Here is an 11,789-nt window from a genome sequence, read left to right on the forward strand (position 1 = left end):
CTGTGGCCGAGTTGACTTGTGGCCGAGTTAACTTGTGGCCGAGTTGACTTGTGGCCGAGTTAACTTGTGGCCGAGTTGACTGTGGCCGAGTTGACTTGTGGCCGAGTTGGATCGAATTCCTGGCAACCTTGTCCAGAAAGCGATGACATGATGAGACCGAGAGAGAAACATACGTAATTTCTTTACTATATTTCTTTATATAATTTTGTTGAACAGTATTACAATATCAGGACCATATCGATATAGTATAGGGCCGTCTAAGCTTAGTCAGACCTTATTATTATACACCTGGTAGTACTACCACTAGGCTAGGCTCAAGGCCAAGCGGGGCTAGGCCTAGGCCTAGCTTTGCTAAACTAAGCTAGAGCCTAGGGTCTAGGCCTCCCTTCTCTAGGCAGCCAGGCCTCGCTAGGCCCCCGCAAGGGCCCACCCTGTAGTAGAAGTAGTAGGCCTATCGGTACGGTAGCGTTCTACTGTAGGCTATAGGCTATTAGTAAAAGTCTTCAAGGTGAAAAAGGCATCAGTAATATAAAAAAATAAGGTGTGGCTGGCAATCATGCCATGAAATGATGTATCTTATAGGGTGTTCACACCACCAGTAAAACGTGCAGGAAACTGCAATTCAAATTGACTATCTCCCACATAAATTAATATTTCTCCACTTGTAGAAGGTCTATCAACATAATTCTTTCACTTTTAGTGAGAGAAATGTTGTTTCTATCATATCTGTAAGTTTTATTAACTTCACTTTAGTAGTTTTGCCACAATGATAGTTTATAAATTAGTAAGCCTACCAAATCTCTGCTTACAGTATAGGGTTTCACACACTAGCACTTTTTGAGTGAATTTTTCTCCTTGGTTCTCTGAGGTCAATATAGTTTTTTGGTCAGGTCAAGCTCTTAACCAATAAAAATGCTGCTTTTCAATAGCTTTTCTGAAAGCTGACACCTAGACCTACATATTGGTGTTTGCAATTAGTTGATGGTGTGGATACTTTTAAAACTGTGACAAATTTTGTCAGAAACTTTGGAAAAAATAAACTTCACTGAATCAACTCACCCTAGTTGGTAAATAATTATAAAAATATAATGTCTTGTACATTGTTTAACACAAATTAGAAGTTTATAAGATGTATTTAAAAGGTAGAAAAATGATCTTAAAGACAGCATGTTTTTAAGTCAATCATAGGCCTAGGAAAGTTATGCTCACTCAACCGTGACAGCATTGTTATGCAGGCTGAACACAGAGCACAGCCCTTCACAGTTCAGCACTTAGGCCTATAATAGTATTAGTTTCATATATACCATATTATTACAAAAGAATGTTTGAATTGACACTGCATTTTATGATAATGTTTTTCTTTCTCTAGTTTATTTGTACAGAATTTTAATTGACTTAATTTATTAATTGATTATTTGATTGATTGATTAAAATTTGATTGAAATTAAATTGGACATTTAAATTGGAAATAAAATTCAAAAAGAAGAACTGCCGAAAAGTAGATTAAAAAATACCGAGATGGTGTCCGGTGGGGAATTTTTACCATGTAATATTGCAAAATTATAATCCTATAATTCCGGCCCTGAAACGTGGACTAAAAAATAACAAGATGGTGTCTGGCGGGGATAGTTTTTACCCTGTACATTAAGATTATATTATTATTTGGTGGCCATTTTGAATTTGGCAGTCATTTTGAATTTGGCAGCCATTTTGAATTTTGAATTATAGGTCAAACCACCGTTTCAACTATAAAATTCCATAGGGTTCAGAATTTTTTATGTTAATGTGACAGTCATAATATGGCGGCCATTTTCATTATGGCGGCCATTTTTAATATGGCGGCCATTTTTAAAATGGCGGCAATTTTCAATGTGGCAGCCATTTTAAATTTTTTAAATAATAGATCCAATCACTATTTCACAAATCTTTTGATGTTATTACAGCATTTATTATAATAATGCAAATAAGAACACTGCCAATGAGTTTGAGTACTTGTGATTTTTTAGCATCAGGAGTGGTAAAATAACCAACAAACAGATTGCGAATCAAAGGTCTGCAAAAAGAAAAGCGACTTCATTAACATACACATAGACACTTAATACTAAAAGAGCCACATCTTCCACATATCTTGAACAGGGAGTAAATTTACTCAGCTAGATGTGTATAAGAGACAGTATCTATATATATATATATATAATATAATTAATGGTGTTTCCTGTGCATTTGTCCTATACATGGCGAATCGTTTGCCTACCAGTGGAGTGCATGCACCGCCAACCTTTCCCAGCCAGCCCCAGGCCAATGTCGAAAGGGAATCTATTTAGTATTCACTAGTATTGCACTGTATGTATTACTGTATCTAGTAGTGTGCTATAGACCTGCTGTAGGTCTATATACCTAGTAGAAAACTACTTCATTGCTTAGTTGCTGTGCCGGAACGAGGCCCCCTGTGTGGCAGTCAGCCCTACCAGTCAGCCCTGCCAAGGACAAGGTTAAGTTAAAGAATGCAGGAAACTTACAACAAAGGGGAGGTCCACACCAACTCAGCCCCACATTTAGGTGTACAGTATTTTAGTACAGATTATATAGTCCACTCTAGTCATGTGCATGAACCATTAAAGAGATGTGTGACTACTACATTTTACATATGGGGGGAGGGGGCGGAACCCCACACTGTAAAGTATTTTATTAGCGCAGGAAACATAGGAAAATAGGTGCGCAGAATCGTAACTACTGCTTATACATTGCCTGTATATTGAGAGATAAAACCAGGGCCTAATTTTTTGGCAAAAATTGACCAGAAATCGGCCTCTTTTTTCGAAATGTGCAGACGGCATTCTAGACCTTATATATCCCCCGCGCAAGCCCTATTTTACAGTCGGGGCAGGACAACAATTTTTTTATGCGAATTTCATGGTGAATGCAGGACACTTGGTAGGTCTGAGCCTATTCTAGGCCTACAGTAGACCATTTTTCTAAATACTCTAGCAAGTTTTAAAAATTATTTTCAATAACTCAGTATTCTTTATATTTCAGTCAATTTGTGTTTCATTGATTTTACTAAAAATCAGAATGATTTTCGCTTTGGAAGTCACAATTTTATGGACGCTTACCGCTTCAGTTTATTCAGCAGGTAATTTTCTATTTGTACAGCTTTCAGAAGTAAATTTTACCTTACATTTCAAATTCACAATTAATAGGAATTATGTTTGTAATGATTTGTTAACACGTTGGCTCTCAGACTTTCTTAAGGTTCCTTCCCGTGTGCCAAAGCAAGCTAACATGTACAAACATACGTTTTTGAAATTTTATCTACGAATATATCATCAAAATTATGTGGCTAATAAATTGGCGGGAAAATATTAGGTGACGAGTGAACCCTTCGACGACACTGTGATAAAACTTTTTATTGACTATGCCAAGTGCGAGTTTAATCTCGTCCACTTTTTGCATGGGTTGATATACGTTAAAAGGTCGCTCCCACTTATGCCGCGCTAGTGTACTACTGGAAGCATAACACAACAAACATACAGTACATTCATCATTTGTTTGTTATTGTCTAGGTTTATCTTCCCCGAACTACCAGTTGTTGAGTCTGTGGTTCTACAATGTATAACAAAGAAGTTATAAACACTAGAATGTTACCCCAATTTTGACGAGTTTACTCGTCTCTGGCACCCTCAGCAACACCATATACAGTAGAGTATACTCGTCGCTGGAAGCCAACGTGTTAAATTCTTGTTTTACCATAACATAAAGCCAGGCCCTGTCCAGATTATAAAATTTTATTTGTCAAAAAAACTGTTGTATGCCCATATATAGTCATGATGTGCCTATATGTTCATGATGAGGTGTCATCATGACCATATTTAGGCATGTCACATGTTTTTGTCAAATAATGTTGGAAAACTTATGGACAATGCTTAACATTGGCACAACATAGCTTTCAGTACAATTATTCTGTTGCTGTTCCCAACACCAGTGGTGGCACACTCCCACAACCCTCTCCAAGTGGAATCTGCTTTTGTTCACACATGAGAATAATCATCTGAGCTAAATGTTTGAACACATGAGCACAGATGAGCTCTTATTTTCCACACATAGTATTACAGTATGTGGAAGTATATCTTCTTCTGTTTTTTCAGGCTCTAGAATGTAGTGGTTTGTCATCTTCATTATATTTGTTTACGTTTAGAATAATTATAGGTCATTAGGATTTAATTACTTTTCTTTGCCATTGAACTATCAGGGGCGGATTTGTGGGAGGTGGGGGGGGGGGCGTGCTGACCCCACCCCCTTCCCCCTCTTTTGGAAAGTAAAAAAAAAAAGGAAAGAAAAACAAAAATTTTCAGATCCCCTAGGGTGGTGTCATCTTAATCACCCCCCCCCCTCCTGCTTTCCAGACTTCTCTGGATGCACCCCTGGCTATGCCTTTAATCTGTTTAGGAGTTTAGTATTACTAAATATTAAATATTATTATTAAATGTACGTACTACATGTCAAATACAAAATCTTTCTATATCTACTGTAGCTGAGTTGAATTGGCTCATGACCATGCATATCCAGCTCAGCAGAATCTGCTTGTACAGTATACACTATGTGCACTGACTAATGGAAAGATTGGGCATAATGGTGGGAAAAATTTTTTTTCTAAAGTGGCTCATAACTGTACACATACAGATTTCTGCATAGCTGGACATGCATGCTAGTGGGCTGATTCAACTCAGTATGATTATGGGTCATTAAGATTCAATAACTTTTCTTTGCTGTTGAACTATGTCTTTAATCTTCTCGAATAGTTACATTTAATATACCTCATAAATAATAATTAGGTAATGATATTTCATTGGTAAATTCCACTCGGTTTCCACTTCTGCCTGTGCTTTGCATATTTTGCACAGAAGCAGTGCTACCGAATATGGACTACTGCACCACTGGCTACATGAACTGTATGCAAACTGTGTTCATTTTACCCTTGAAATAACTAATGTGGATTTGTAGGACTGTTTTGATCGACAAATTGTGGTTTTTCTCCCAGACAGGGAGTGCCCTCCAGCATCCCCCCCCCATCCACTGGTGCCATGTCTGGTATGCACACAGAGTATGTCAGCTGAGCATAATACTAAACTTACTGTTTGTCACTCTGGCTGATCCACATATTATATCTTATGCTCATATGAGCATTTTCAGCTCAGCTCAATCTGAAATATAAAAATATAGTATCTTTGCTGAGCCACTAGGGCTCATAGACCTGGAGTTTATCCCCAGTTTTGTAGTGTGAAACGGAGGAGAGTGTGATGCTCCCCTGGATGGGATGATAGCAGGTTACCCCCAGCAGTTTGCTGGTACCCATTGATAGAGCTGGCTAGACCGCAGCAATGTAGATAAAGTGCTTTGCTCAAGGAAACAGACTAATGCACGGTGAAAGATTAAGATGCTGACCTAGAGGTTGAGAACCCAAACCATAATTACAATTCCTACTGCTCCAAACCGCTTCTGCTAATCTGAAATGAGTAAATTATGAAAAATATATAATCTATTTTATGTCATTAATTGAATAGTACAGCAACTGTATTAATAGAGATATTTAATGTGGACTTTTAGCAACAGGTTTTAGCAGCGTACGTCTTGTGGATGGCTATTATGTAAATGTTGGTCGATTGGAAGTATATTACAATGAACAATGGACCAATGTTTGTGATGATCAGTGGACGGAAGCAAACTCGCAAGTTGTTTGTAACCAGCTAGGTTACATGAGGCCTGAAGATTGGGTAGCTGGCTACTACATTGGAGGCGGTTCAGCTCCATACGAGTTAAACTTTCACTGCAATGGTGGAGAAAGTGTTCTTTTGGACTGTAGCACCAGTGAATATAATAATTTCTACTGTTACAATACAGTGCAATTACAATGTACAAGTGAATGTAAGTACTTTTTTTCACTGGCATTTCTATGGGAGATCATAACAGGCAAAAACCTACAAATTGTCTCCCCCTCCCTGGCAGTGGTGGGTGCCAGAAATTTGCCGACAAGGGGTCTGACGAACCAATGTAGCCGACTACAGCCTCTGTTAGGGTTCCAAAATAAAAAAAATATCCCTGGTTTTTATGGCTTAGTATGGACCAAATTTTGCTTTTAGATCACAGTATTAGGGATTGGCAATCAAAATATCGTTACTTGGATAGGCAAATTATATTTTTCTTATTTTTGGCCCCGACGACCTTATCGTGGTATAAGACGGCAGGGGGTCCAGGCCTCTCCGACGGGGAAATTTCCCTGCCCGCACCTATGTATTAGGCCAGATAAAATCTTAGAGTAGATAAATATCATGTTGTTTACTGACGCTGTACACTGATGTATTTTAATGTCCTTATACTGTAGATGACTACCATTCACAATTTGATGCACGTCTTGTTGGAGGAAATGATGATTTAGAAGGAATAGCAGAAGTGTATCTCTATGGCACTTGGGGAACTCTTTGTGCATTTGAATGGAAAGAATCCCATTCAGAAGTCCTATGTCGACAACTTGGATCTGAATCTGCTGGTGAATATAGAAATGCATACGAATTTGATACTACAGAAATCAGCAATATACCAACACACCAATTCAACATCGATTGTTATGGTGGTGAATCTTACCTAAGCAGTTGCACCTTGTTACCAGAAGACTTCAGCGAGTGTATCTACACTACTGACAAAGTAGCATTATCATGTAGAAATTATGATTCCGGTGGTGGTAAGTATTAACGCCAACACAGACAGCGTCGTATGAAGCAGTCCAATGCGATTTATTGTCTCTGAACAGTCTTAATCAGTTGTGAGAATATTAAACATTTTTATATTCTCTATCTCCAATGCAAACCATCGCATCTGTTTAACTTGCACAGATTTAATGCTTCAACAAGTCGTGTCGGACTGTATCGTGTGACGCTGTATAAGTTGCCAAGAACCATCTCAGTGAGTGCTCGCCGTATATTAGGTAGTTTTCGTAGCACAACGTTAACCTTAATGTTAACAGATGACTTCATCATTTATTCATCTTTCGTTGCAGAGTACGTTAATTTCAGGATTTTACGTGCTCAACGTACGTTAGGTACAGGTTTGCGCATGCGTATTTCAATTTGTTTACTAAAGGGGCAGAGCTATCGCGTGGCATGTTGGGTACTAATGTTAAGGTTAACGTTGTGCGGCAAAAACTACATATTAGTACATTCTGTACCTGTAATGAAACATGTATTTTCATTTCAATACATTTTGACAGATGCAACTTAAAGCAAGCTTTCAAACAGAATACTGATAAATTATTAGTAATTAATAACAAATATAAATAAAAAGTAAACTATAAGTTAATTCTAAATCTTTAAATACTGTTATATTTTGACACTACAAATTTCACTAATATTCATGTCATAAAAAATCCACAAAAATCTATATTTACATCGTCGCTCACATCAAAAACTAACACAATCGAAGTAGATTGTGTTAGTTCGTGAAATCAAGAAAGTGTTTCAAAATACGCACTGTTGTTGTTACCGTATTTTTGTGTGGTAAAGAATACAAAAGTGCTTGACAGCCAATACGCGCTCGTTTTGACGCGCTACTCTGATTTGATTTCACAAACTAACACAATCTACTTTGTGTTAGTTTGTGATGCGAGCGACGAAATGATACACAGTACAAAATTAATTTGTGCACCCACTAACAAATGAACACGTCTTCAAAGTAGCATTACATCAGGAGGCATGCATGCAACACGAATGCAAAAGAGAGTGAAACATGCACTCATCAATTTAAGAATATATACTGCCTTTGTTTTGTCACTTACAAGAAATCACTTTTATTGGTAAAGCCACAGATGCAAGTGAAGTGGATGGTGGTTAATAAAATGAAAATAATGAATATTCTGACAAAAAGAACATTCCTTGGAATATTTATTAGAGAGTTGGATACTCTCCTATATTCAAAGCTGAAGGTAGTTCTGGTCTCGTGCCAATCTCGGCCACTGTGGATAGGCTTTCTTCGATAAGGCTTCTACGAATGTATATCTGTTATGGAGCAGGAAATTAAGTTGTCCCTCCCCAGTACCGCCTGATTATAAATCTACGGGAAATCAACTGATAATAGTTATTATTCCAAAATTATATTAAATTAGGAAAATGTTTTAAAAACTGATTTTTTTTTTCTCTCTTTTAATGTATCATTCATTCATGGATTTCATTCATACATTCAAAAACACATACCTGTACAAGTTTTTATAAAAGCTGTATCATTGTATATTATGAAATGTTTATTTTGTTTTTTGTTTTTTTACTCCATGTAATATTTTTATATACAGAAATCCATACTACTTATAATAAAAACAGTACAAGTATTCTGAAAGTGTCTGCAAAAATAAATAAATATAAGTGTACTTATACTGTATAAAAACTGACCAAAACATTGCTTATCATTAATTGCCTAATATTTATGTACCACACATCTGCATTCTCACATGTTCATTAACAGTTTGCTTGAACTAATGCATAGAAGTATTCCATATAATACATTCACTTTTAGCAGACTTTTTAATTCTCTTCCAGATAATATTAGGTCCACTTTGTTAATTTCAACCCATTTATTAAGGCAGTTTCCACCTTGTATGTTATGTGTAACCCTGTCCAGAATACAGTATCATCTTTCATTTGACAAAACATGCGACATGCATATAAATGGTCAGGATGCCATCACATCGTGACCATATATAGGCACATCATGACTATATATACATTACGGGCATACATTAGTTTTTTTTTTTGTCAAAGAAAATTTGAAAGAGTGTTCATCCGAAAATAAAATTTGATGCTAAGTGAAATTTCTATTATATTTTGTATTTCAGGATTGTCTGGTGGCGCTATTGCAGGTATTGTTATAGGGTCCTCCGTGGGATTCTACTGGTTGTATGCTTGCTTATGCGGAAAAAAGAAGACGAATCAACCGGAAACAAATAATGCTACTAATAATCCTAACGGAACCGACATTCCAATTGAACTTCAAACCAATGGAAACCAAGACGTCCTGCCATCAGCTCCTCCGCCAGGGTTCGTAGACCTACCCCCGGCATACGATAGTGTTATGCAGGATCCAGATAGGTACAAGACCCCAACAGACATAGAAGAGACTCCTCCACCCGCCTACATGGGATATCCAAACCCTCCTTTAAATCCAGGAATTTCCAACCAGGCTTTGTAAAGATTAGAAGTGAAAGTTTTTAATGTAAATTTTATTACAGCTTTTATAAAGATGACTAGACTGGATTCCAAGATGTAAATTTTTATGATTTTTATTTGGAATGATTCAGAAGAGCACCACGCGTGCACGAAAGCAAGCCTACCTCGTTTCTATCGTTGTTCCAAATAGAAAACATGGGGTCACTTTTTGTAGATAATTGTTAGAGATTTTTATATTTATGAACATTTTACAACTAAATCATGCTAGGCAATAATTATTCTTAGTACTGAAATATATCCTAATAATAAGTTAGTTTCAATTTTTCTGTTTTTCAAGCAAAAACAAAAACAACAAATTGAGGGCCCCCCCCCCCCTTCTTTAATCACTGTCTATTACATTCCTATTCATTTTACAGGTACAGTAATTGTGACATTGCGATGAAACAGGATTGAAAATAAAATACTGTACTGTATCTTAAAATTAGGTTAAAATTGCATTATATAAGTATATTTGAAACAAGTTTTTTTTTCTTATGGAGTTACAAGAGTTTAAACATACAGCTGTTTAAAGAACAATATTAGAGATAATCAGCCTTTAAAATTTATGGTTTCAGAGCTATTTCCGAGTTTACTCAGGCACCAAATTGTTAACAATTATTTTAGCACAAAAAATAGATTTAAAAAATGTTGACATTCCAACGTGTTTTGGCCATTATCTCCAAAACATGATTTGGGAGGGGTGACTTGTTTTCGCTACAATAGTTGTTTCTGTAAATTTATCTCTTGCTGTCGTGGCAAAGTTTATGAAATGTATATTTTGGACTGGGCATCTGCTCTCAAGCATACCATGGCATCAGTTGCAATACTCGCATTGCAACTTATTTTTATTTTTTTTTAAAAATGCATTTTATAAGGCACTCATATCCATCTGCAGATAGTAGCCCTTTCTGCATATCATTTATTTTATTTTATTTATTTTTTTCAATATATATCTTACATGTATATATATTAACAACTTAACTAGAGGGGAAAACAGGCAAAAACAATTGCAAAAACTCCCATCCTCCTCTTCTTTTTCTCTATCATGTCCACACACTTGCTAGATACTTTGTTTCAGCCAGAGCTGGACAGTTTCTAGCTAGCAGAATCATTCTACTCTGCCAGCTTCATCAGATGGCATGATGGAAATTATGATACAAGTAGATGTTGCCTTGATCTTGTGTGGTGGTGGTGGTGGTAGAATTAGTGTTATTCAGGGCTGCGACGAGGACGCTTCTACTATGACCCCTACCTAGGTTAATACTAATACAATAGAAGTGTTGTAGTAACTGTAGAAAGTATAAAGAAATGTATAAATTGTTAAAGGATCTATCCATTGTCGATATTTTCTTATGTGGTATTTATATGCAATAGTCATGGTTAATATTGATGTGTAGCTTTTGAATGAAAATGTCATTTAACTGAAATTTCAGTCGGAACAGCAATAACCAAAATAACAATAAACATACAGTTACAAAACCAAGTATCAAAATGGTAATAAATGCTAAATTAAGTGCACAATTACTTTAACGGAGACTCGTGCCTTGTTACTATAATGCCTAAATATATTAAAACTGAGGATAAAACCTTGAAGTATAATGTGATTATTTTCATAGAAAAATGTTGGCGTTCTTTACAGAGCAACTCAGTTGATTAAACTGGTGGCAGCCACTTTGTGTGCGCTGAACCGTGGAGATCTTTCGAACCCGGTTCAGTTCCATGTATCTGCTGCTGTTCTTGGGTTTCAGCTGGAGGGTTGAAATGCAATCAGTAGAGAACCATCTTTTGGTTGATATTTTTAAGCCATTGGTCGCATGTTTGATTATGAAATACTCTCTTTGGAAAAGAGGATGGTATTGTCTGCGGTGTCCTATACAAATCATTCCATGAAAGGACCCTATTGGAAATTAATAAGGCTTCTGATTTTCGTAGGTTAGCCTTTGTGTATCTTACACTGAAAACATCCAGTACTCTTGTGGTTTATTGCTTTTTTAATGAGCTTTACATTTATTACTAGAAGGGTTCTTAGATTGCGAGTTATAACAGTGTTATTACTATATGTAATGTTTTATGTAGGAACATTTTTATATTTAATTTTATATTGTATCTTAAATCTTTGAATGGGTTCAGTTTGGAATTGTTAAAAGTAAATTTATAAAATATTGTTTGAAGGTTTGCATGGCGAAGTAATTGTATATGCTTGCGGTACACCACGTAGATAGTTCTGAAAAAGAAATGTTATACGTGCACTTATATTTTGAAAATTGTTGCCAATACATACTGAGCATTCTTATTTTGTGTTCTTCAAACTGAACTATATTTCATTTTCTACTTATAAAAATAAATCATGTAGTAGTAGTAGTATTAGAAAAAAATTATAATTTTTACAGTATTAGATATAGCAATTTTTAACATTCTATATTTTGTCCCTGTTTATAATAAAAAGAAATAAACAAATTAAAAACAGTTAAAAAATAGTAATAAAAAGGTATTACCAATATTATATATATATATATATATATATATATTAATATCAAAATGTAT

At 35.8% G+C, this 11,789-nt stretch overlaps 1 protein-coding gene across 1 annotated transcript in view; it reads left to right on the forward strand.

Moving 5' to 3' along the window:
* The window catches only part of LOC117116659 (deleted in malignant brain tumors 1 protein-like), a 16,560-nt gene extending 4,796 nt beyond the window's left edge, over nt 1–11,764 (forward strand). Inside the window, exons 6-9 of the mRNA XM_033260735.1 lie at nt 3,037–3,133; nt 5,605–5,922; nt 6,380–6,736; nt 8,876–11,764. Coding sequence (XP_033116626.1) covers nt 3,037–3,133; nt 5,605–5,922; nt 6,380–6,736; nt 8,876–9,228 — 1,125 coding nt within the window. The 3' untranslated portion in view covers nt 9,229–11,764. The remainder of the gene's footprint in view (nt 1–3,036; nt 3,134–5,604; nt 5,923–6,379; nt 6,737–8,875) is intronic.
* The last annotated feature ends 25 nt before the right edge of the window (nt 11,765–11,789 follow it).

Source organism: Anneissia japonica, unplaced genomic scaffold (genome assembly GCF_011630105.1).
Source record: "Anneissia japonica isolate Jap-2015-1 unplaced genomic scaffold, ASM1163010v1 scaffold287932_len317664_cov166, whole genome shotgun sequence".
In the NCBI taxonomy this organism is placed as follows: Eukaryota; Metazoa; Echinodermata; class Crinoidea; order Comatulida; family Comatulidae; genus Anneissia; species Anneissia japonica.